The sequence below is a fragment of the Varroa destructor genome, unplaced genomic scaffold, assembly GCF_002443255.2.
Source record: "Varroa destructor unplaced genomic scaffold, Vdes_3.0 BEIS01000003.1, whole genome shotgun sequence".
NCBI classification, from domain to species: Eukaryota; Metazoa; Arthropoda; class Arachnida; order Mesostigmata; family Varroidae; genus Varroa; species Varroa destructor.
Window position 1 is genome coordinate 43,534,583 of NW_019211456.1, and position 26,720 is coordinate 43,561,302.

Consider the following 26,720-nt stretch of genomic DNA (forward strand, 5'->3'; position numbering starts at 1 on the left):
ACACTTACATATAGACCCAACGTATCCTCCAAAACTTTAGCAGTACTAGTGCAATCAATGATACGTCATAGTTCCGGCGGAATCGATAAGACAGCAATGAACACAATAAGCTCAAATTGACCCCCCCCTGCCACCCTTCATAATACAGCCGCTGGAAGGAACATGAGAAGTTGTACAATTTCTGCCTTCATCTAGAACATTTGTTGCAGGAACTAAAGGAAAAACTATTCATTAATCAGAAACGAGCTTTTCTGTATGACATACGCTTCGCTAAGCTACTGTTTAGGTTGCTCCAGAGACGAGGGTCGTTCGTACATTGATTTTGGCGGTTAAAATTAGTAACATCAGACTCAGCAAACGTATTGCTATGTGATTTAAGACGTTTCTTTTTTGTTGTATACAGCTATATGCGATATCTTCCCAAGCCTTTTTTCCTTGAAATAAGAGCATTTGTTCTCGCTCTAACCCCCTTAGGACTTCGGATGATTTCAGCCTACCTAGATCTGTCAGCGTAGATGGCATGTCCAAAAGATCTAAGAAATGCAATTTGCACCCTTTCAAAAAATAGTTTCTTCGCAATACGATTCGCTAACAGGAAAAGTGCTGACCTTAGAATGTTGAACGTATGGGATCGATATAGCAGCGGAAGGACGCCAGAAGAAAGAAGACAGGACAACTTTTTTAAGGATCATAACTTTATTTTGAAAAAAATGCCACTTTGGACGACTTACAGTATTCGATATATCTAAACAAAGAACGATCATTGCGGAAGACACTTCTTAAGCCTTATTAAGGGACATTGTTCTACCACACAGGCTCAAGCTCTGATTCAACAATCCTTTGAATCAGAATAATTTAAACATGCCAGCTGTTAATATAACAACTGTGAAGTAAATGTCATTAAGATCCGCCGAGCTAGAATATGTTCTGACGAAACAATTTCATATATCTTAGAGTAAGCACTAAATATGCTATTTTCGCTTGAGAAGGACTCATACAGCCGGCGGTAACCACTCTTTAGGGGATCGACAAATCGATGCAAGAAAATGCCACACAATCATTTCACATTGGTTATTTTTATGAACACACTTTGTTGGCGACGAACTTCGAAAGCTCTACATGAGCGAATCTTCCCGAAATGAATTTTTATTGTTTAGCCTGGACGAGACACTGGCTCAATACTAAACTTACCGTATCTTTCATCCTGTAACGAGAGACCACTAAGTAAGCGCGTTGCGTCAGCGGAATGTTGCATATCAAAATAAACCGTTGCCATCTTTGTTCCTGGCGGGGCTTGCCTGGGAATACATTTATTCATAATGTATACTTTGCGTCGTTGCATGACTCGGCAAATCTACGTAGCGTTTCCGAAGTTGCCCAAGGTTCTGTCACATATGAGAAGTACTCTATAAACTCGAAATGGCAAGATATAGACATAGAATAAAAAAGAGAAGTACTTAGGACTATCGCGAATTAAAGTAAACGAACCATGAGCATGTCTGCTTCGGCGCAAAACGCTATAGGGCGACTCCCTTAACGACTGCTTCTATAGTAATTGAACGCGCACATACAGAAAGCCTGACAAATCAATTAACAAAATCAATATACCTGTCTTACACGTACGGGTCGTTTACTATCCATGTATATGTATTCATTCATATCAGACACCTATAACAGGAGGCGTAATATAACGCTGAGACTACGCCGCTTTAACTACGCTATAAAAGCTTAGACCGTAGTTAAAGCGGTGGTATACAATATAATCGTTCAAGACTTCAAAGCTGACCATACTATCTAATTATAAGGCTCCACAAACGTAAATATTTTACAAGATTCTACCACGTGTATACAAGCACGCTTCACGTTTACTTCGCTTATGCGAAATTTTGAAGTTCATTAGTCTTGTTAGGATACAATTAGTCTAGTCTTCATTGCATAATATTATTATTTTTTCATTATACCATTATTATACAACTTCGCATGTTCTATTATATTTGTATTTTTTTTTTCTAGTTTTGTATTAGGGTAACTGAATAGGGTGAAAACTACTTTACCGGGCCTTTTTTTCCATTGTTCACTGTTAGTTGTTATAAAAAGTGATCTAATTATAAGCCATAGTGTGTGCATATTATAAGTTCTGTTTGTGTATATTTTGTGAAACTTGAATTTAAATACCACTTTATTTTTGTTTGAAGCTTTTCTTATCTCCTGTATAAATGCAAAAGTAATTTTCTCAAAAAGCAAAAGTTAGTGAAAGGCTAGTGAAATTGCTCTTTCAGGCGTCAGCACTTAAGCACCCAGTGATATCCAATTAATTATCCAGCGATCACCAAAGCAGTACAGGGCGATAAGGCGCCTGAAATTCAACCAAACAAAATTTAGATGTATTTTTGGCCAATACGTACCTTTGAGGACAGAGGTTTTGTATGAAACTTTTTGTCAGCTAATAAACCAAGTTGGAAATGGTGATTGAGATTATCATTATTTTTATTACGATAAAAATGTACAATATCCGCTTTTGATGATTCTTTCGTTTAATATGCAGCTAACGTTCGTACATTTTCCCTTTTATAGTTTTGCTTAAGCTAGCTTTAGGTAGAGTGATGCGGGTGAATTTAATATTGATTAATCTATTTGTATTATAGTAAGGTTCTTTTATTCAAGTTCTTCAGGAGCTGTCGTAAAAACCCTTTAAAACCCTCAAAAACCGTCGAATTCAAAAATAAAAATAGGTTCAGTAATTGAATTACACACGCAGTAGGGCCGATACAGAGGTCACATTTAGTGAACATATCTAAAAGAAAAGATGTAATTGACTAAGGGCCAGTTTACATGGATCAAGTTATTGAATCGAGTACGCGTTTCACCTTTAATACGCTCTTCGTCATCTCAGGGTGAGGTACGAAGGCTAATAGACATCGCGTCACACCTAAAACAATAATAAAGAATATTAAGAATAGATTATGCGACTAAGCATTAAAGGCAGGGTGGGTGAAGTACTAAGTACGTGGCGAAGACGAGCAGCCCTTGACTATACCATTGTGGAGGTTTTAGGATTCGCAAATACGAAAGCATTGCTTGGTAGTGAATTAGAGAAGTTCGTTTTTACGATACCTCCTTATACTGTGTTAGAACGCAGTGCAACCCTGAGTGTTCAACAAATGTCCCTCTCAAATTTGACACAGATTATATATAAAAGGAAACCAACGCTTCTAACAGTAGTTGTTCGATATTTGGCTTGCTGCTTTACTGCACTGTGTCCGACGCTGGTCGAATTCAGGACTTGTTCCCCCTAATTTCACTGGCATGGATCTATGCGGCTTACTAAGGAAATTTTAAGGTATAACCTACTGATAATTTTATGATCTCTCAACTTACTGTTCATTAAGAAGAGATATCTAATAATTAATGTGTAGTGAATTACGTTTAATAGAAATAGAGAACAACAGCTTAAACCTTAACTAGCTCTTACCTTATCAATTAGGTCCTAGAGTTTACTCCGGATGGGGACTCCTAAAATTCTCATTTATCAATTACGCTTGCTTATAGAGTGAATCTTTGGTAAGTTTATGATATAGCCAATGCGTTAATTTGACGTTTCATTGTTACGCAAGAATGTCTTATTTGTGATGCCTTCACCGTAGCATTCTTGGTTTCCCTTTTTCAAGGAATGGGAGAGATTACGTCAACGTATGTTTTGTGGAAGTTTAAGCTCACCACGCCGAATAAACCTTGTGATCCAAACTTGGTGAAAGGCTTTTTCTGCCCCGCCACAGAGCGGAAACATTAGGAACCGCGTTAACGTAATTTCGACGTGTGGCTTCTTTAATGAGGTCTCGTATGTTCAAGTGTTTTTACAGAATGTGTGATCTTTTCCTTAGGCATTACCTTAAGCATTTGCTGTCTCGTTCTGAGTGGCAGACTTATTCAGGAAGCCAACACTATCTATACATAAGTTTTGTTCATGAAGCCACGTGCACGCAGATTTAGTTGGCTGTTCTTAGAATTAATTCAGCGTGTCTTAGCATTCCTGCAACCTCAAAGCTGTATATGTAAATAAAGTATACCTCTGGCAAATAAAATAACATGATGACGTAAAGCTCAAGACATAAACGTAGAATAACTTAACTCAGTTGAAAACACGCTGGGATTCAAAATATGCTGATAGCGCTCAGTTAACGAGGTGTGAAATTTTGCGTAACCGATAATATACATGAAGCGAGTCACGGGTGGTACACGTGAGAGAATATTTGAAGAAATGTTGCCCCATGAACTTCTTTACAAATGCCAACAATACAATACTGCAGAATCACGTTACATCTTTGTATGGGACAATGTGCCAGAAGGGTTTTTCTGGTAACGTGGGAACACGATAGCGATTTATGATAGTCTATTCTAGGTTTGTATGATGAACTATGATGCTGATATCCGTCCTGCTTAGACCACATTTGTGCGTTATTTTGATCTTACGAGTAGAAACTCTCTATTCGAGCCTCATGACAGAAGAAATAGGAAATTATAGCCTTGCAATGCGCTATATGCAAATGACGTAACCAGAGGAGGTTGGTTAACATCAGGTCATAACACTCGGTGACCCACAAGGAAAAGAAACAGTTAGCAAAGAAAGGGTTGCAAAGGAAGAGAGCAAAGAAACATATTTGATCTGGCCCGATAGGAATTGCTGCTGGCCATTGTTGCTGCCTGATGTTAACTGATGAATCAGACTTAGTGGATCATTTTTGAATTGGAGAGTAAATATGTTCGTGGTCGACGACACAACAAGATATTAGTGGCATCAGCCGATTTTTGGCTTTCCGTCAAACGTTAGAGCAACAGTTCTGCATCACTACGTTGATATACGGGCGTCCCACCCAAATATAATTGACACATTTGGACATTTAGACATGTGTAGTTATCACCTCTAACGAAAGCTTGTCCTTTATACGCATTGTGGGGATTCATTACAAATGAATACGAAAGGATTTTTTGTTAAATGTTGAAAAAATTAACTATCAACCTATTACTATTATCAATTCGAGTCATAAATATAAATAATTAAGAGTTGAAGCAGTAGTTTACTAAAGTCAGAATTTTCACAGAATGATTATTGACAAGGCTTAAATATCGCGTCTATTTATAAAAAATGATATAACCTTTTTTTTTTTGTATTTAAAACAAAAGCAGCTCTACAAGTACGTTGTTTACATTTTGAATTAAAAAAGCTAATAAATGAAAAGGTAATCTATTTATAAGGATAGGTTTATTTAACGAACTTTTTTGATATGCGTCCTTGCATTTGCACGAAGATATATTAAAGGTTTTTAACGAACTACTTAGTCCATGGAAATAAGGCTATTCTATAGAAAATGGAACATTTTTGAAAGTAATTTTTGGAAAAGCTTTCGCACAATCTCATGCTTAGATAGTACCATTTATTTCAAAATAAAATATGAATTAACAATAACCGAAAGCAAGAATGTCTTTTGAAAAGTCGATTTTACTTTTTTACTCCTTTCTATTATCTGAGTATTAACCTAAGGAGCTAAAAACGAAAAGAAAGAAACGAATGGACGAATATTGGTTCGTTTATGATAGATAATAATATTAAAACGACATTAATTTATAGCTGTTTCCTCAATTAGCCTTATCAAAACCAAATTACTGAATCGGTTGTTTCGTAGCGTTTGTAAAAAAGTCTGCATAAATATGATTTGTTATATAGCTTAATTACAATATGACAGAGTAATATAGTAACTACAAGGTGGAATTTTTAAAAATTTACTTTACAAGTACTTGGGGCGTTTCGGATCCAGTTTCAATAGGTAAGTACCAATAGCTATAAAACGAACTTCAAGTGCCTGGTTATCTAATGCTAATTGATCAAAATGCACAAAATATTTCTGCAAGGATATCTTCTGCCTAACTTCAAAACTGTTATAGGTTATCGCAATAATCTGTGATAGTTACAAAATGATACATCCGGACGGTGTTATTTAGGTAGCAGACAGGCTATCGGGCAAAGATCATAAAATGTATTATAAGTGTTGTATAACGTGTGTACACTCTCTATGGCTTTGCGACTGAAATTAGCAGTCAGTGTAAACACCTACGTAAATTCTATGCGATATAATTTAAGTCGGTTGTGTTCTGTGGGTATGGGGGTATGAAGGGGGCCATCTATTTGCAAAATGAGTTACACGAATGATTCGATAGTATAATTCCTATTCTGATAAAACTAATAGATGTCTTCGACAATGATAACAATTTCGAACGAACAAATTAACTAACGATATCACAATTAGTTTTTTTTTTTTTTTTTTTTTTATATATCATAGTATCGGTGAGGTTTGGAAATGTAAATGGACATGTATTATATTTGTTTACTATGCTTTATTAAAATATTTAACTATTTAATCAATCGTATATGTTAGCTGTTATTATGTCACATGACATTAAAAACAAAAGGCTTTCGACGGCGTTTGTATTAGACCTGACATAACTACGTTAAACTAGTTCTTAACAATTACTATCGAATTTTATGATTGTCTGAGCTCTCAGGGTACAATAGTAAAACATCTGAGAATGTGAAGATCTCCTCGCACGTAACGCGAAATAGTTTTGTTGTGCTTTTGCTCTATTGGGGTAGGCCGGGAAATCGGTATTAGTTTGGTCTTGTCTAAAAAATAATTTGTACAAATAAAGTCATCAATTTTCTTCACTTTGAATGGATTAAAGTATAAACAGATATGTAGCGGTTCCTTTATTTACTCAATAAAACAGTTGCAAGACGTATTGGACTCGGAGTATTTGTACTTCAATTAGTTGGTCACTTCTGTCTCATAATAATTAAAATCCTGAAAACTAGGGTTGAATTTCGTTTTAACTGAGTACCTATGACCTATGTCAAAAGGTACCAGTATCCTTAATAATATAATACATTATTTAATGCGTAAACAACCCCTCCGTGTGCACTGAAGCTTTCTATATAGCCCTGGGAAAAAGTGGAATCTGTTTTCCTTCGATTTATATAGGAGATTATAGCACGAAAAGTATCTGTAGTTAGCTTATAATAAAGCTTTTTCAAAACTCTTCAGTAATTGGTTAGGTACGTTGTAAGCTATTTTCTCACAAATGTGAGAACTTTAACGATTCATTGTAGTAGAACTGGGTATAGTTACACTTGACCAGCATGAATATATGGTCTCTGCATAGGTGTCGACATTAGGAAGTTTCAGTTTTTGAAAGACAAACAGCTTGTGCACAATTTTAGACAGCTTGAAAAGCAATGTCAAAGCTACAAGTTGTTGAAGTCGGTTGAGATGAACTTTTGCGTCTGTTTTGTAATCAGTGTACCTGTTACACCGAGCAATGCCTTTTTCAAGATTTATTTTCATTAGATACAGTGCTTAGTGAGTGTCTTTTGATCAGGTATTACTTAGACAATAGCATTAATGATGTCCGTGAATTTAATTGGTATTCATGCCACCTTAAGAGATTAACAAGTAAACTGTTCAGTAAATAAGGCTAAGAACAACTTGCTAAATTAATATTATCTAAGTGACTAGTTTAGCAAGTTCGCAAATCCATTATGTAGGCTTACTTCTGTGATCATCACGTGGTACGTACTTATACTGTATATACATACAAATACTTATAAAATTCTCATATAACGAAGGCTATCAGGATCTTGCAGCTGAGCTTCTACACAGGCTTTCATGGTTTCCTGCCCTCATAAGAAACGCTATTGTAGCTATCTGTTTTATCTAAAGTGAATTGGTTGTACCTCTATGGCCCCGGTAATAGGATCACGTTAGCGATCGATGTTTATCTCTTTTATGGACTAACAGTGTATAACAGAAATAATAAGAAATCTTGAAGGTACTGTAACATGATTTTTATTGGACAGGTAACATTGGACCAAATCGCTCCTCTTTAATTTTTTTTTTTTTGGGAAAATACTGCTTAATGACAGACAATCCTTTTTGAAACTAAACAAAGCACGCCCATCTAAAAATCGGTACTGGACCGTTAAATGATTTGGAATAACGTATTCATACTCTCAATAAAAACATCATTTCACTATTACTTTGTGGAAGGTATCTACCGGTAATACCGGTACGTATTTATGCTTTTATATTACAGTAGTATTAGTATTCATATTTAATATAAAAATACCAATTAACGCAGCAGTAAATGTAAACTCACTAACAATAACCGTAAAATGTAAAATATTTGCGGGTTAAAATAAAGTTATTCTTATTTTGAATTCAACACCTAGCGAACTTTTTGGCGTTCAAGTGGGCAGATGCCGGTATTAGGATACCAAGCATTATATATATGCAATTGACGGCTAGGAAGAACCCGAGGGAAAATAAACATATTTAAGAAAAGTAAAAATAAATGGTAAAAAATGCATGAAGGCGTTTGCTTTGGATTAATGAAGTAATTTGGTAAATTCCATTTTGTAATTCGCAAGGCACGAGCGATATTTTATTGATGATTCCTTTTCGCCCACAAGTCGCCCATATTATATACATATTTCTGACACGCGGTAAATATCGGATATAGGTATTTCTTAAAGCAAAGCGGTACTTTAGGAATTTTTTCAGTCCAAGTAAATGCTTAGAGCCATTCGACTTATTATAAAACATTGGGTGAAAACATGATTCTTTGGCACTTTTAACTTGTCAAAGAAACCGAAATTTTTTTTTGGTGACTCGACTTTTGTTGGATCTCGTCTGTGATCTTATTTGTAATTTTTAATTTTTTGTCCGCTCTGATTAGGCCGGAAAACCTGCGTGCTATAGAAACCCTTTTTTGCTTCGGGAGCAGAGAAAGAAAGCAGAGAGAGGCCGGCACAAAAGTACCCGATTTGACAAATATTATGCAACGATTTCCCTAGCGATTTTAGAACGACACGTTGACTTTTTCTAGATTTCTCTACAAAACATTAGTGAAAATATGTACGTGCTTCCTAGCTCTGATAAAGAGACAATACATTTTGTTAAATTATTACATTTGGAAGTGTTGTTTACACCAAGACCTTTCCCTATGTAGTCCTCAAATCGGTGCTCAATAAGCCCATTAAAGTGGAATGTGTAAAATATAATTTGAAAACTTCCTTTGGTCATGATTGAAATAAATACTCATTACTCATCTACCTATAAAACACTAAGCAAAATTTACAATTCACTTGGCAATTAAAACGTTGTTCGTGCTAATTGTCTAGATTGTCCCGAAAAAAAAACAAACTTTCGTATCTCATCTTTTAACTCTCCGACGGTTGTAAAGATAATTGCTGAGCTATGGTCGTCATTAAGATTAGAAGAAGGTAAAAAAAGGTTTACGTTAGGGTATTTTCCCTATATGATTTACAACATTACAACACAGCTGCTTCGACCACGAAATGCGTCTTATCTGTGCTCTCGTACAGAAAAACACCAAGGACACTTATTGCAATAGCGATCGATCGAAATTATTTGCGCTGTTCGCACATTTGCGATACTATCCCTAATATTATAGATACATTGGAGCTGATTTATTTTTCTATTAGCTCGACAAGTTAACCTATTGTTTTGTGAGTAAAAAAATCTTCCTTTTTAAGATGAAGAAATTATTAAAAATATTCGTAAAAAATTCTTAAATAATAGGATCACATGATGCCGTCTCGATAGCATCGGCGTCGCCAGCGATTAAAAAGATGGATGGCCAGTGCATAAGTATTCAATGAATAATACTCAAGATGCTCTTGTGGAAAATATTTTGAACGGTAAGCAAAAGAAAACCACTCATATATGGTAGCGGTAGTGCAACGATCCAGCTTCCATGAAAATAATCGGCTGAAGCTTAATGAAAAAATCTGATTATTACATAGTGTTTCCATAGAATGCGCATGTAGGATTTAATAAAACTGATGAAATAAACGTGAGCAAGCATAACAGTGTACATGATCGACACTGGATTGAATCAACGAAGTTCTTATGTTAAATGATAAGTAACCTCGGCCGAGAATAGAATACGAATAAGACCTCGACGATAGCGACAGCGTAACGTCATGACGAATTTTTTTTTTGTTTCTTGCAACGTTCTGACTCAAAAATATAGATTCACATATACGAAAACTTATCTGCTAGGACGCTTTGCGTAAGCAAAGGTTAGTTCCTTATTTGCTGAAACAATTATTGGCTCACAATTATCATCATCAAAGCAAACTAAAGGTATACTCGACGTATGATATACTTAATATTAAAAAAACAAGAATATTTGCTAACTACCATTTGCTTATCAGAACAGTTTGTGTTCTTCAGTAAGGTGTCCTCCTAGAAGACGTTGTAACGTAGGCGGAGTGATTGGATAAAAGACCTTACAATAAGACTATAAAAAATAGGTCAATGCTAGTCATGCATACTTGTAGTTCATCCAATACTTCCTATATACCGAAAAGAATATTAGTTCTATAATTGTAGCCTTTAGACTTATTTAATTAAAAGTCATCTAGGATCTCATGTAGGATACCATTTATACTTAATGGATCACACTAGTGACCTTATGCAGAGTTTTTTTCTCCAACCCTATTTCAAGAATAACAATATTTAAAAAATATCAAATAAAAATAGCTAACTGTCTTCACATTGATTTGCTGGAAAATCGATAAACTAAAGTCACACCTACAGCGTTAATGGTGATATGTTTTGAATGCAAATAGGTTATCTTCAGTTGCCAGTTTAAGGTATTTTCTCGTGACATCGTTGGTAATAGGTACGTACCTATTATCTTTAGTCTCTGTGTACTAGTCGTGGCTCTGCCTCTGGGTGCCTCACTGTATGGACACAACGGTAGCACAGACGGCTATCGGATGTTCTAAGTCCGAAAGGACTCAATGAAATGGATACTCTGTTTGTTCTCTCGGCCGCTAACTCCGAGCACGGTTAGCCAGTCGCATCGAGCTCAATTATCGTCACGTACAGACCCTATCAGCGATACGACTGTCTGTGCATCTGCCTGGACTTCTTCGACCGGCGGTCCCAACTCCCTCTGCAGTTATCTTTAGGAGACGGCGTCGTCAGTGGTGGCGGCGGCCAACAGCGCCGGCTGTCGATAGTCTAGACCGTGAATGGGCTGTTCTAACTGGCTGCGACCGGTTAAAGGATACGCAAGGAATCGTCTCATTTGGTATCTTCCTTAGGAAATCAAAGGAGAGAACCACAGTAGGAAGTTACATGTAAACGTTCTTAGACCGTAACATGACAATGGTGCCATGCGGTCCCTTTGATAAGACGAAAAAACAGGGACATTCATGTAAGCATTGTAAAACTAAGTCATTAATTTATTGTATGATTACTAACTCGAAAAAAACGTTGTTTGATAACAGATGAGGTCGACGTCACTATGTAAAAATTGTACCTATTAATCTTAAGGTTGTATTACAATATACGAAAACTTTAACTAGCGTTTCGAATTCTCTAAAAACACATTTGATGTTCCAGTTGCAAGCCGGTTAGAAGCTCAAAATTTTCCGCAATTAGCAGACTCATGGTACTCCGTCGTACGCCTAAAGAAGTTACTCGAAAGTATCTTTTGTTGTCCTTGTCACTTGTTGCCCATATGCATAAAGTGGCCGTCAAGTACCGAAGTGCCAAGTACCAAGCGGCCCACCCAATACACAAATGGTATTTTAATATAACCAAGTCGACATGTAGGATCTGAGCTTTACCAGCAAAAACAAGCAATATGTAACAGAGGAAAGCAAGTCAAACCAAAATTGTCAAAAAGAACATAAGATCAACATATAACAGATCTAAGTAAACACAGTACGACATAATGAGGTATAAAAAAAATAGAGGACTTAGTCTTCTGACGCAAAAGGAGTATATAATGCAAAACGACCCGAGGGAATGGGCTACCACTCTTCAGCAACGTGTAATATGCAGTCCAACAGTGAGGATCATATACAGAACTCTGTGTGAACCGAGAAGAGCTTGACCCATCTGGTAAACTAAAGACTTCGTTCTTTACAAAGGCTTGCATCTAGATAGCAATTAAGTTTGAATTAGCTTGACGCTGTCGCCTGAACGAGCTTGACCGGATCACGACTACTACAAAGACGTTAATAAGTCGTTGAATAATTAACTGTTCCTCTGGAACAATATGAAGTATGCTTGATGCGATTTTATTTATAAGCTGTATTGAAATGAAAGTCTAATCTAAAGTATATACCCTCACTAAACTCAAATGAAGTTTATGCATTAAGATGGAGTACGAATTACGTCACACTTAATCAAGTTAAAAACATGTATACGAAAAAATTAATTGTGGTCGGTAGATAATAATTTAGAATTGAAATGGTCAACTTTGAAATGACAGCTGTCCAGATAAGTCTAAACAACGTGTTATATACTTGAATAATGGCATACTGTTAAATACTCATATAGCAGTTCAACGAATTGATAACTGAAATGATAGGACAAAATCTTTATTGGCAATATCAAAGAGAATGGAGAATGGTATATTGAGTTTTATGCTTCCTTTCCTTGTTTTCCATTACGTATTCGGTACGTAGACTCTATCGAGCGTCCTCCTTTAAAAAAAAGAAGAAGAATCTGAAAAGATCTACTGCTTCGAAAAGTAGCAGACAGATCTCTTCAGAGGTGTCAGGCAGCGTCTGCTTTAAATTTTGATATAATAGAGATGCATCACGCTTTTAACTAGGACTAAATATTACCGAATCTGGGAACGCATGCATAATTTGCAATAATATAATTTTCCCGAGCTCGACATTTTTTCGAAGGATTATGGCCAGACGAAAGAAATCGGCGTAACATTTATCAATTCTGACAATTATAGCTAAGTACTGTAACAAATAAAACACGATGCGTCAACTAGGTCTTCACTTACTTGAGCACCTATTCAGCCTTTAATGTTGAATACATAAGTTAGGAAAAATTAATCATTAAATTTGTAAGCTTAAGAGTGACTGTATCGTTGATTTTTACTGCCTACCGGTGCTGTTGCCAATTATTCAGTAAAGCAGTGGACACGTAGATGGCTCGTACGGGTTGAACCAACGTTTATGCCGCTACTGAATGAATGCGTGCCATTCTTTGTGTACCACAGCACCGGCGATCATCAAAGGGTTGGTCTTTCAAAACAAAAAAAAAAGGCAACGGGATCCTTTCACTAATCTGAATGCACACTCCAGCGCGAAGATCAAACAGAACACAAAAAAGAAGATGTACAAAACATTCGAAGGGAAAAAGCAAGCTACGAAAGGAACTTGAACACGCAAGCTGATGTACAGGATTACACTAACGTGGAACGAAACCTGGTGAATAATGAATGTTCTGACCTCCAAGAGCCTTAAAGCTTGCTCCTTCAGAACTGTCATAATATTTGATGAAAAATCTTTCGGTGATGACAAAGCTCAATAAAAAGACTATGCACCGGAAATCTGAATACTCGAGGTATCGATTTATTCTAGATGTCTTCCGGTTCAGCTGATTTAATTGAGAAAATATCAGAATCCACACATGTGACTTTTTATCTGATAATTCTATCGAAAGTCTCAGTAAGCAAAAGCGTTACGTAGATGTCTTTTCTAGTAAAACATTTCCGTCTTCGATAACTTGTGCGATGACGATGATTCCAACTTCATAAGGCGACGTGTCTTTTTTAGAGAAAACCATCGTTATGCTATACTTGTTGAACTATAGAAGGCCTAACTGATAGTTTTCCTGTCAGGACGCAGTCGCTCTCTGTTGTTGGTATCTAACCGAAGCAATACTTCCTCCTAAACACACATTCTTGTTGAGATATTTCACAAGACATTTAAATGCATGAGGTAAAGTAACATTTGATTTGGTTTGTTGACACAGTTGAATAAGGCAGATGGCAAAAGACTACGAACATAACTGTTTTACAATAACGCATCATAGTTTATGATACACTTATTTTAACCGTGCGCGATCGATTGCGAATATATATTGAAATCTTCTTCAACTTGCCGATTTTGGCTATCCAAGCATTTTATAGAATCCGCCAAGTTTAGGAAGTTTTATAAACTACAAAGCTACTTATTTTCTGAATATCACGAATTAACGCTCAAAAAACGTTTATTTTATCAGACGGGAAGCAGTGCAGTATTTACATTCGGGTCCAAAGTAAACACTATAGTATATTAGCGCTGAGTAGGGTCTTTAGTGCCACCGGAAAACTATTACACACTACCTAATGTTACCCTGAAGAATAATTACAGCTTTCTACATATTTTTATTTAGATTACTTTGCGAAACTCGTTGTGAAAACTCGATATCTTACGGCCGTTCTCGTCCGGTGTATAACTTCTACTTTAACAGAATTCACTAGAACATTCCCTGCGCATTGTAGAACAACGAATCCCACGAGGCAACAATGAAGACAAATCATTAGCACGCAAGAAAACTCTAGTCAGTTTCATGATCAGCTTGTGTCAAAAAAAACAATGCAAAGTACATATCGCTGCGTCAAGTTATATTTATTCCCTAACATAAATGGATAAATTGTTGTGTGATATGATCAACTGCTGAAGAGAAGTACAGCTTTCTCCCTGACTCAACGAAAATATATAACATTTGCTGCCCGGTTGATTTCATTACTGTAAGATCGGTTCCAGTGCAAACTGTTTCCCGCGTCGTCGACTACGGTTAGATCGTAATGCTTGTGTATTTGTTTTGCGATCAGTGGCTATCTTTACGGCTCGCAATTCGTTTCTAGCTGTGCGTTCTCTCATAGACTTGCTGTCCGTGACTCATTGCTGAAAATCCACGACCTCTACAGTTGTAGTGGGTCCCGTTGTGCCCCCGGAGACATTCAACTGATGAAGCCTCCAGAACCATAATGATAGTCACAATCAAAATGGTCAATCGAGACCGAACCTTACTGACTATAACGTCTTACCAATTGCGGTTTCTACTTGGAACTAGCACCATGTTACTAGTACAAAAGTGAACTAGTGATGGCAAAAAAAAATTTTTTTGGCTATTCTATTAAAATGTCGTTAGTTTAATATATGGCGTGCTGCATGCCCCTGTCACAGGTTGGGACATCTATGCACGCCACGATGTACGAATGCGACTTACGCTCGGGTGATAAGGTTTCGTAAACTTGATTTGCTCAGTAACTAATTCCACTAAGACCAAAACACAATTCCGGAAAAAGCTATGCTGGAGACTACATCCACTTTATTACCGGAAAGAAATTATTTGAATGTCTTCTCTCCAATATAGTTTATTGCAATGTAGCACCACATTAATAATCCTCGTTTTTTCATAAATATAGATCTTTGTGTAGGCACTCCCACCACTACTACAAACACCAGATGAAAAATCGCAACGCTTTTGAAAAAAGTGACCCTATCCGAAAAGGTAATACCGTAACACACCCGAACAGTAAGCACTATTAGCATTACACTGTCCTCCGAACATCACGCTGTTAATTTTAAACCAATCGTGTCACAGGTTCTGTGGACTATTTTGTCGAAGTGTCGGCAGCTTCGAACGATGCTCTGCTAAATCTTACTATGTAGTGTGGGAAATCATTAGATGCGTTACGACTAAAGAACTTATGGATGACGCTTCACTAATTGGTCCTGCTTTCCCTATCTTTATTCAGTAGCGCGTAGCCGACTCTATAACACTTGTATATTTTTAAATTGGCAGGAAAAAACGTAATTGAAAAATCTTTTTTTTTTTTTCACTAACCCTTATTACTAATCCGTCATGTGCGATTTGAGTAAAAATCGTCAACATTGGCAGAAATAAGACTCGGCAATTTTCAGGAATTACACTGTTGTTAGCTTTATTTTCATTGACAACAAGCTAGTCATGCTTGTTTCTGGTGGAAAATATCCGCTTCTTCTTGCTTGTATTTTCTTTATCCTGATACGTCTGTAGCTACTGAGCATCGTGCTATTAACGGTATAACGCACGTTCTATGTACAAGACAAACTATTTCTTTGCAAATGAATTCAAAAACACACTGGTAGAGTCAGCTGAGAATAATTCTTCTTATGCTCAGTTGTTGGCAGCAATGTCATTCTCAGCTCAATTTTAACTTTCCATTCCCATTATTACACGAGACTCGTGGGCTATAGACGCAGAACCGAGTTTTGGAGGAAAAATCGGAGATTATTGAGAAATAAAGTGCTAAAGAAATAAGTGCTCTGTTACTCCTTGACACAATAATTGGCTTGTAGCGAAATACAAATAAATACGTCCATTGTTTATTTTTCCAATCTATTTTGCATGTCTTTCTGGAGATAGAATGGAGCTAACTGTAATGAAAATGTTATAAGTGTAGTTTGTATTACTGCCAAGGACAGTTTCTCTAGTCAGACTTCGAATTTATCCGAGGAAACATGCACCTTGTATGCTAATTTTAGGTTGCACGGTCTGCACAGGGTTATGATGCTTAACTTAACTAGATGGACAATCAAAAGCTTCTTTCAAATACGACTTGAAAAAGACACTAAGCTGAATAACAAAATATACTTATTAAATCATTGTGTTTCCTGTAGACGCACCCAAATAAAAAAAATAATACTTATTCCTTACTTCTTTGGCAAAGATGCAAGTAAATTGAAATTGAAACTGAACAAACAAGGATTTCATTTAATTAAATTGTATTTGTAAATCGCAACTATTATACAATAATGTTATGCCATAATAGGGCTACTAACGGGAAGTGTAATTGATTTTTGGTAAAATTGATTCGATGATTAATTTGCAGCTCTAAGGCAGTATGCTTTAGTTCGGTGGCGGCTCTAGTCTACTAAGTTACCTTTTTTACCAAAAACTTATGTTCAATAAAACCTTATAAAGACTTGTATAAAATTTACTGTCCTGGATACCACTTGCCAAACTTCACTTCCCAGCTTTTGGACTCTTGTTATCTAGAGTCAATATGGCCATATATTGCAAGGCGCCCGATGTGTCAAACAAGCTTACTTTAACACGCTTATCCTTGAATCCGTCTACTGTACATTATCATTCATAGAACCTCTTCAATCCAACAGCATCTGATGATTATAGCAATGTGGCTGGCCTCACGTTACGAATTCCCTGCGCTTCGAAGCCACACTGAGGACATTCGAATTTCTCGTCGCTTAGAACGTTGCTTGCCACACAATAGTAACAATAAACGTGCCGACAGCCAATCTCGTGTGGTTGTGTCGGTAATTTTGAGCAGATGCCGCACGTTTTGTAGTCGGCAAGACTGCGTTCCTGTATGAGGCTAGCTCTTGATTGTTCCCGCTTGCCGTAGAGTTTACGAAGAGCGTTTCGGAAGAAGGATCGACTTCCGCTCGAACTAATTATGGGCAGTAGAAATGCTAGAAACTCCGCAAAACTCGTCCAGAGAAGTTCCCGCGATAGGGTCTCATAGTCTGGTTGACGCATGCTCGGAGGTCTCGAATGATACAGCTTGATACCGAACAGCCGATAAAGCAGGCTTGGGTAATGGTTTTGTGTGATGAACGCGTAGAAATTGGCGACGCCGGCTAAACGGATTATTCCGTCTATTACTGTTGCACAGCGCTCCGCACGAATCTGGTCACGAATGACAATATTCAGAATACTAATTAGAAACCGCTCCCGGAACCACTGGGTTCCTGCAAGTAATAAAAGCATCGACCACAGTTTCCATTTCATTAGAGGCTTCCCACTTCTATCAAGCATGGACAAATCCAGAAGCGACTGGCCAACTGTCGCAGGCTGGTTCTGTAGCAAAAGCACACTAAATAGAGAGGCCTTTATTATAGCATCTACCTCGAGCGACCAAAGCGCTAGAAATTGGCTGCGTTCGAAGTATTTGAAAGCACCAGTTAGTTGATTTTTGAGAATAGTAAAAAGCTGATCGTCAAGTTCGAAAGCGTCTAACTGATCCACTCGGGAACCGATTAGCTTAGACACGGCCATTGTGATTTTTACCACAGGGCATAATTTTCCCAAATAGTAAAAACCACCTCAATGGATCTGGACAACTCGGCACACATGCGCACAAACACCGATTAATCACTTAAGCTTGTACTAAACTTGTATTAAAGCACTTGTATTAACCTCTGAGTGTTCCTTTTGATAAGAAATAAGTATATCTTCTAATCCAACTATGGTATTGTACCACTATACGGACTTTTTATCCAAATAGAACAGCTACTATCTGTGGCATATAAACGTCTATGAGCATGGTTCTGACGATAAGGAAGGACTACTTCTGCGTGTCAAAAATTCCCAAACGTACATCTCTCTGTTTTTCATGTTTGTTTACGTTAGGAAAGGGAAGAAAATAATTTCGAAAATCGATGCTGGGTTCGAAGTCATAGCAAACACAAACTATTGCTTTAAAATCAATTTTTCGTATTCAGGTTGACTCGGTATAAAATTTTCACCTCATGCCACATGGGAGTAGCTACGCCCTTTAACCTAATTTGAGATTACCATTCGGCACATAATATTTGTTTAAAGCAATTTTTCGAAATACTACTTTGCGCTGGTCAACAAATTCTATCCGCGCATGTGTATGGCTATCGCGGGGATGTTCGATAAGAGACGGACTTCTTTCTAAGTGAAACAGAGCAGGAAAAATAATAAATAAAATTTAAATAGTGGCCTTTTTATCAAAGGACAGAAACAAACTCACTTAGTTGTACACGGCGTAGTTGCAAGCCATGTTCGCCAGGATCTCGCGTAGCGTTGCCCGTGTCCAACGGCAGGTTCGCTTGAAAAGTTCCGGTCCTATTGAACCGTACTTCAAGAAGTTTGTCCCCCGACGTGCTTGCCTTTATGTGCCTGGCAGTGACATATCGAAAATAGAAAAAGTTCAAAGCCTTGATGTCGACGCGCTGATTCTTGATTGTGAAGATGGTGTAGCTGCCACTGCCAAGGTAACCGAAACACTGAATATACACATAGGTGCATGAAATGTTGAACAAAATTATGCCTTTTCTTTTGCTGTTATATGACTTGCGTCGTTCAAAGTCAACTACAGTGCCATTATTTACTACTCCAGTGTTTTCTGGGTCGACACTTCTGCTTCATTTAGTGTTTTATGGAATGTTCTAGGTCGAAGATTTTTAAAAAGAAACGAATAGATTCATGTTGATATCCCAGTAATTGTCATTTTGAATAATCAGTTTAGAAACTTCACAGTGTATTATTTAGCGATAAGATGTAAAGTCCATTATTGAAAATTCAATGGCTTTAGGTTAAATGGGAAAGACAAATTGCAAGGTATACAAGAAACTAATTTACTTCTTGTAGAAGAACGTTGTAGCTGTGTTGGGTTATGAAATTATAAATATTCCGGTAACGAAATCTAAAGTTGTTTACGGTCGTAACAGAACTTTACCGTTTATTTTAGTCGATAATTTATATGGAACAAAAGATGAAGTACTGAACTATCCCTTTTACTTGTATTCTATATATATGTTCTTAGGAAAAAACCTGCTTTAACCTGTTTTGCTGTCCAAAATATGAAAAACGACTGTTATGTTCTAGTGGAATTTTAAATCAAGATTTTTTATATTATTTAAAAAGCTCTAATCAAGCTGTCATAAGCCGTCCCAAATTACAAAATGTAAAAATTTTAACATAAATCGTATACAAATATCGCTCGAAAGACTATAGCTATAAATGTTTCAAGGTTTACGTCCAGTACTGCTGTTAAGAATTTCTTGGGACGGTTGCCCCCACAATGTATCAACGCCCGATTTCTAATCTAAATCACTTCATATTCTCTTAATTTTAGTGATCAAACGTGTCGCCACTAAACCGTCATGGCGACAGGATTATACTAGCTGTACGTCATTTATTTTACACCCTCATGAGACCCTACATTCCATATGCTATCATTAAACCATATTGTTTTTGGTGGTTAAGATGCTAATGCTCACTGTACGAAAATCTTTATTTATGTGGTTCGTAAATGTAGACTTCTTTTTTTTTTTACTTGACTAACATAATGTTGATGCGAGCGCTCATCATGATTCTATTTATCTTTACATTTTTGTTCGTCTCATTAAATATTACATATTTTACCAAAAATGTTTGCAACATTTTTAAAAGTGCTAGCCTTTGCCTACGTAATGCAGTATTTAGTCGTTCTAAATTTGTTGGAGGTTGGTGATGAAGTATTGTTGTTTGGCCAGCACAATGGAATAGGCAAATTTTTTCTACGTTAAAACTTTCGCGATAGCTTTAACATGAATCGACTTTGCCTTTCACAGCAATATATACACATAATAGTAAAGTGGATTATGACACCTAAGAGAGAATAGTTCATAGAATGACAAGGTTTTTCTTTTTCAAAAATATAGATATCTTTAGATGCACTTTTCGTGTACTCTATTGAAAAACTTTTTTTATTGCTAAAAGAATAGATATTTCAATTGGCTACTTAGCTCTGTCGCTTCTAATGGAATTGCTCTTGCTCGTATTTACCTTCTAGTACATAATGGAAGTGGATCTTCTCAGTGTAGGAATACACGTTTTACGTTGAAAGGGTTAAAGTTAAATAGGGTGTTGAAACAATGAGCTAACTCACGTGTCATGACAAGCGAATCTTTGCAGTACAATACCAAATATAAATCGTATACGATCCCCTAGCTCATTATTAAATTTCCACATCACTGCTAATGCATTTTGTTGAAAGATAGCTAATTAGTCATGTGTGTTTTTTCTGATACATTAGGAGACAGCACGCGACACTATATTGAAAGCACTGGATTCGTTCAAGTTCGGCCGGGCGGACGTTGGTGTGCGAATTAACTCGGTGGATTCAGGATTAGCAGAAAAAGATTTCGATCATATATTTCAAGCCAAACAACTTCCTCATTCAGTTTATCTACCAAAAGTTGAAAGCGTGGAACATGTCACATGGGTAAGAGAGCACATGTAATGAGTAAAACAGTAGCATATGTGAAGTCGAATGCCGGATGTTTGTGCCGGACAGATATTGCACAGTTAGCCTGTAGACGCCTTGACGATTCTTGTTTTTTTTTATACTATAATCGCTAGTATATAGTCAGGCTATACGCATATGTAAAAGTACATCGGACTATGCGGATGTTTACAAGATATATTAGTAATTTAAATAGTTTGTCTATTTTAGGTTCTAATTTTTCGTGTATCTCTTCCTGTTGTTCAACATTAGGTGGTGGACCATGTTAACAAGCGACTTCTAAAAACAAAAGAGGACTCTTGTAAAATGCTCAATATTGTCCTATACATCGAATCAGCTATTGGACTTATTTATCTTAAAGACATCCTTCAACATGCATCCGAACTCTCGGAGATAAGCCGTGGCGTTATTGATGCAGTTGTGTTTGGCTCGGATGACTTTACCGCAAACATCGGTTAGTATATTTACGCTGTTTAGTTATACCAGTTGCTGTTTCTTTTTTTTAATAACACCTGTGGTATAGTTGTGTCAGTAACGTCATATCTAAACTTACCTAAGCAATATGTTCGTGTCAAGTGACTCTTCGCAATGACGAAAATATATCTCCCAAGGGTAAATCAGTTAGCCAAAAATAATTTAAAGAAATTGCTTTCTTTATCGGTTTCTGTTAGGTTATAATGTAAATATAAATCTGCCCGTCAAATATCCTATCCATTATTAAAGTTAACTTCAACTGCACCTTATAAACCGATATAAATGAAATTTCGTAGCCCGAACTCCAACAATACACTTTTTGACGGTTCATTTGTAGCGGTCTCACGGATAGCAGGTCCCTGACTGAACACTCAGGAATTACTAGCTAACCTGCTCAATTTAATGCGGCAAATTTCAATTAGAATAGTTTATGAAGAGAGAAGAGGGTGACTTACGAACTGTAGTGCTATGTGGTGGGTTATCGGCTGTGAAACCACCACATCATGGTAGTAATGGCGATAATGGCGATAAATGATGCATCTTTAGTTTTTCATTTTTTTACGACTACTTTCAGTTAGCACCAATTAATTCGAACTAACTCTACTCAAACGTAGAGCAAAATGTTTGGGTAGAGATAGTTCGAACGCACAAATGTTAAATCTTGTCGGCAACCAGGAAAGTCACTCCTAAACTTTAATCAAAGTAGAAGAAGACATGTTATTTGTAGTATGTATATCTATTTATATTGAAACATGATATTGTTGGTCTTCAATTGGCCTAAAGAGTACGTACGATTTTTCTATAATATGAGTACTATTCGATTGCCCAAACTGTAAACTTCCAAGCAGTCTCTTTCAAAAATAATATTCAGTAGTTATCTTTTGTCTAACCTTTTAAAGACTTGGTATTTTGTTTCGTGTCGAATCTTGCTACAATTTATTTCGTCATGGTAATTTAACCGTCTTCATTTTTCAAGTTACTTTTTTTGTAATAGGAAAACATGGCGAGACTGAGTCAGCTAGATACCTATTGCAAACTAATTCACTTGTCATTTTACATTACCAACTCTTTACGAAATTCTGTTTACTGAAGTAAGTGATTAAAATCGCCCAGATCAATTATAAGAGCCGTTATTTCTTAATGAAGTTTCCGCTATTGTCCTTAAAATGCAAGAACAACGGTGATAATAGCCTAGATAACTTCAAATAACAATGCAAGAAAACTAGGCTTCATTGATGATCATTACGCCATTGGAATAATGGCGCGAATAACTGCAAATGAAGAAGTATTTAAAACTGCACCATACTGATTTCATCTATCCTATGGTCAAATATGCCGAAAATGTTGCAGACTGCTAGGACATGGTTCCATTCGATTAACATGAAGTTGTGGGCCCGAAGTATTAAAAATTTGTAAGCAAGAATATCCCCCCTCCCCCACTTGTAAAAGTACCTACCAATCAGTTATTATTATAATTAAAATTATAATTAACATTTCTTCAAACAGTTTTTTGATTAGTGATTGATTATCAATTACGCAAATATTTTCTGACTTTGATATTGTGGAAACTTGCTTCATTTCTTAAAGAAAGCAAGACGTGTTTTGGAACACGCAGACTAACCTTAGAGCTTGTCTCACACACTGTTTGAACATTTAAGCTAAACAGGAGTCCAAGTTAAGTACTCAATAATTTGTACTATAAAGGTACTACAAAACAGATCTTTTCTTTGCTCTTTCGATAAGGCCCATTAAATTTAATCTGTAATTTTTAGATAATATAGCAACAAAGGAACAGTAGGTTTAGGATTACGTGTCAATTTTCAGTTGGAGAACCTTTTAATACCTACCACATTATAAAGAAAATTATAGAACAAATTTATACTAAAAATAATTTCAAGTTTCTTTAGCATATAGTAACCGAATGTAACCACTTTGCGACCAGAAATTTCGAAAAAGACTTCCTGATAGAGAACATACTAATTATCGGAATATTTTGGCTGCTTTGACGTTATTGTACGGTTTATTTCACCTCTTCATTTGATTTGTAACGGTTGCCTTGTGTATCAGAATGATCAGAAAAGCAAAAGACACTTGACGAGGCATCCTATAAAATTTTGTCAAAAATCTATTAGTTGAAAAACGGTACAGAAGCGTACTTACAATCAATTTCGAAAAAAAAACGCCACTTCGGTATTGTTATTGCCGTCATCGTTATTTTCGTCGTCGCTGCTTTGGACGTACGCGTCGGCCGGGGAGAGCGGGATCTCGACGGTTGCCATGGTGTCCGCGTGGAGGCGCTGGTTACGCCGCCGCTTAGATAACTGCCTTTAGTGATAGTATCTCCAATTATTTAGTTAAAAAAGTTTTTATGCATATTGTGATGATAAGGATAATGAACTTTTATGATCATACATTACGTGTGTCTTTGATGTTCAGCACAGTTTCCTAAACGCTTAGTTTATAACACATAATGAGGGGAGGGATGGCGTCGCCAGCTTAGCTTAGGGGTTAGAGCACTGGTCTTGTAAACCAGGGGTCGGGAGTTCGATTCTCCCAGTTGGCTGATCTGTTTTATGCAACTTTATAAAAACGTACCGAATGGTAAATATAGACATGAATATCTTGCGACATTGTCTCTGCATTAATGTTACCTCGATAGTTAGTAGAATGTATGCTACTTTCACGTATTGGTTCAGATTTAATAAAGCAAAGTTTTCATATTCTTTGTCATCCTCTACAGGCGCGCAGCGCACCAAGGACGCTCAGGAAGTGCTGATGGCTCGTCAGCAGATCGTTCTATTGTGCAGGGCGTTTAAGGTCCAACCCATCGATATGGTCTACATTGATTACAAGGGTGCGTTGTCCTAACAAAAAGATTTCCTTTTGTATGTATTTTATGAACTGTTGCATTTAGATGCTATTTTTGAGACACTACTCTTTGCAATGTTATGTGTGCGTCGCATTGTATTGACTTCTGTAATGTAGATTCAGAAGGACTACGTAAGCAGGCCCTAGAAGGCGTAAAGTTAGGCTTCACGGGAAAACAAGTGATCCATCCATCGCAAGTGCCTATTGTTCAGGAGGCATTTTCTCCATCCAAGGAAAAAATTGAGTGGGCCAAAGACCTTATTAAGGAGTTCAAGCAGCACACTGAGACAGGAAAGGGAGTGTTCAATTTCAGGCAAGTCGCAAAACAAAAGCAAACAATTAGCAGCAGTAATTCTCAATGTGTTTTTTACTCTAAGGAAAATATTTTACTTAGTAATCAGTGTTACTTTTATGTGTAAAGTTTCAATAATGTAATGATAGTAAAGGCTAATGATCCACTGAGCCCTCGACCGGAATAGAGATATATATAATATAGTTGGGTTTGCAAAATTCAAACGAATAAAAGTGCAACTATTGTAATAAAACTTGCATATACTATAATATTTATCAATTCAAATTGGGTCGTAGTCATTGAAGTGTAGTCACTGATAAGTTTGTACAGGCTTTTTAATAGAAATCATCATTATTAACAGGCAAAAAGTGTGTAAAAATATCTTACAACAAAATGTTCACTTTCAGAGGGTCTATGATTGATATGCCAACAATACTTCAGGCGAAAAACATTCTTGAATTCGACTACGTAATCCGCGGCGAGGAGTTGCCTAAAAAATACAGAGTTGACCCGAACAACGATGACGTTGTAAAGGAATAGCGATAATAGAGATGAACATGTTTTACTGCTTGAGTAGTTATCACCCATTGTACAAACGGGTAGCTGCAGATGAAACAAAACACCAATCTATGTTCTAGTGTGCGCTGTAGATATTACTAATTCTCAACGAAGTGACTGAGGCAGACAACTTGCTGTACAATAGCACCAGCGACGGCAACCATTGCGTCAACAACAATAGTTCGTGTGGCAATTTATATATTATTAGAGGGGAGGTAAATGTGAATGATTTGAAAAAAGGTTTTACTGAATAAATATTCGTGTCGTTATGTCACTTGTTCGTGTATTAACTTTCTGCCATTTCAGAATTATATTGATAGAAAATGTAAAAAAGAGCTTCTGCGAAGAGCTTATTAACAGAATATATTGTAGCCTAAAAGGAGCATCGCTCATTTGTTCAAAGTGTTTACGTATGAATTTGTGCAATTCTTTACTCTATTTGATTTTAAATCCATGAAATTTTTGAGTGCCTAGCAGTAAGCTCTTCATCGCATTTCGTGGTTATTTGAATCAGTCTTCCCCTTACTCATAGAGAACCATCTATTTGAGGAAACAGAGAACTTCATGAAACGTTCATGATATAACTTCGACGATCTTTTCTTTGTTTTTGGAAACCTAAATATCGTTTTGCTAATGACCAGCGATAAGAAATTGACAACGCTCGATTATGAAGGAAAACTGGAGTTTAAAAATTACCGAGAAAATCACCACCATGAGATATCGAACTCCGCCTTCGTGCGTGTAACTCTGGTGTCCTAGCGACTAGACCACGCCACACTGCACGTTGCGTTGCCCTGTATCTCCAACAAACCGAGACAGTCGCTACTTTTCAATAAAATTATCTTTGCTGAAATCATTATCCTAATGAATACTGCATATGATTTCAGATAACAACTAGCTCCTGCGTTAAAACTGTCAGAAAAAACCCATGCTATAATGTATACTGAGTGAGCAGCATCAATTTCAACATGGCGGAGTTTCCTCGCTAGATGAGAGACGAGTTCAGCTGGCATGAGTTTGCTTTCACCTTACTGATTGTTAGTGTTGGGCCCAACCAGCCTAATTAATTATTTTTATGCGCATCTCATATAAACAGTTCATGGATAGAAATAGGTGTAATAAATATATACAAACAAACGTAATACTTGACGGTCCCTCTTAATAAGGACACTTAGTGAGTATTTGCAATACGAGACACTCCGCAGGTGTTATACTGCAATACCTATATTAAAACATAATCCTTTCTTACATATTACTCAGTTGTATTTTCGCAGATATGAATACACAATAAACACCAATTAAATAAGTAATAATTCAGATTTTCTTAGCTTTGTTGTATCTGCCTAAATCTCATCTTTGGTGTTTATAAGTTGTATTCTCCATTGTGTGCAGTGTGCGATTGAAAAAAAAGCACGTTTTCGAACTTAGAAAAAGAAAAACATGATAGCAGAACGTGGTTTCGATCCACGGACCTCTGGGTTATGGGCCCAGCACGCTTCCACTGCGCCACTCTGCTACACTGTTTTCGCCTATTTACATCTCTGATCTGTCAGGACAGCCAAGGGCAGGCGGCACTACGGGAATATTCGTTCTGTCGCTG

The 26,720-nt window shown here is 36.8% G+C and overlaps 2 protein-coding genes, 2 long non-coding RNA genes and 2 other non-coding genes across 6 annotated transcripts; 3 read left to right on the plus strand and 3 right to left on the minus strand.

The window, feature by feature from the left end:
• Positions 1 to 675: 675 nt before the first annotated feature.
• LOC147756989 (uncharacterized) lies at positions 676 to 10,906 on the minus strand. The gene is made up of 3 exons (XR_015322940.1): positions 10,767 to 10,906; positions 2,868 to 2,929; positions 676 to 2,356 (listed from the first exon to the last, which is right to left on the minus strand). It is a non-coding gene; the product is annotated as an uncharacterized LOC147756989 (long non-coding RNA).
• A 284-nt stretch (positions 10,907 to 11,190) lies between these two features.
• LOC147756990 (uncharacterized) lies at positions 11,191 to 11,628 on the plus strand. Its single transcript, XR_015322943.1, has 2 exons — positions 11,191 to 11,298; positions 11,487 to 11,628. It is a non-coding gene; the product is annotated as an uncharacterized LOC147756990 (long non-coding RNA).
• Positions 11,629 to 15,804: 4,176 nt separating this feature from the next.
• Pex2 (peroxisomal biogenesis factor 2) lies at positions 15,805 to 18,291 on the minus strand. Its single transcript, XM_022799730.2, has one exon. It carries the CDS (start codon positions 17,946 to 17,948, stop codon positions 17,058 to 17,060), a length of 891 nt encoding a protein of 296 aa, XP_022655465.1. The 5' UTR covers positions 17,949 to 18,291; the 3' UTR covers positions 15,805 to 17,057.
• Positions 18,292 to 18,533: 242 nt separating this feature from the next.
• LOC111246836 (citramalyl-CoA lyase, mitochondrial-like) lies at positions 18,534 to 25,394 on the plus strand. Its single transcript, XM_022797098.2, has 6 exons — positions 18,534 to 18,913; positions 20,719 to 20,907; positions 21,181 to 21,382; positions 24,143 to 24,256; positions 24,388 to 24,583; positions 24,970 to 25,394. The coding sequence occupies exons 1-6, from the start codon at positions 18,698 to 18,700 to the stop codon at positions 25,100 to 25,102; spliced, it is 1,050 nt and encodes a 349-aa protein (XP_022652833.1). The 5' UTR covers positions 18,534 to 18,697; the 3' UTR covers positions 25,103 to 25,394.
• Positions 23,893 to 23,965, plus strand: TRNAT-UGU (transfer RNA threonine (anticodon UGU)). Its single transcript has one exon. It is a non-coding gene; the product is annotated as a tRNA-Thr (tRNA).
• A 1,170-nt stretch (positions 25,395 to 26,564) lies between the features above and the next one.
• On the minus strand, positions 26,565 to 26,636 carry TRNAM-CAU (transfer RNA methionine (anticodon CAU)). Its single transcript has one exon. It is a non-coding gene; the product is annotated as a tRNA-Met (tRNA).
• Positions 26,637 to 26,720: the final 84 nt, after the last annotated feature.

What these genes read in the sequence shown, in the direction of transcription:
- Pex2 (XM_022799730.2), bottom strand. Translation starts at nt 17,948, where the DNA reads ATGGCCGTGTCTAAGCTAATCGGTTCCCGAGTGGATCAGTTAGACGCT.
- LOC111246836 (XM_022797098.2), top strand. Translation starts at nt 18,698, where the DNA reads ATGTTCGCCAGGATCTCGCGTAGCGTTGCCCGTGTCCAACGGCAGGTT. An exon ending in TGACTTTACCGCAAACATCG is followed by an intron (nt 21,383 to 24,142) that starts GTTAGTATATTT and finishes CATCCTCTACAG; the next exon opens with GCGCGCAGCGCACCAAGGAC. An exon ending in AAGGGAGTGTTCAATTTCAG is followed by an intron (nt 24,584 to 24,969) that starts GCAAGTCGCAAA and finishes GTTCACTTTCAG; the next exon opens with AGGGTCTATGATTGATATGC.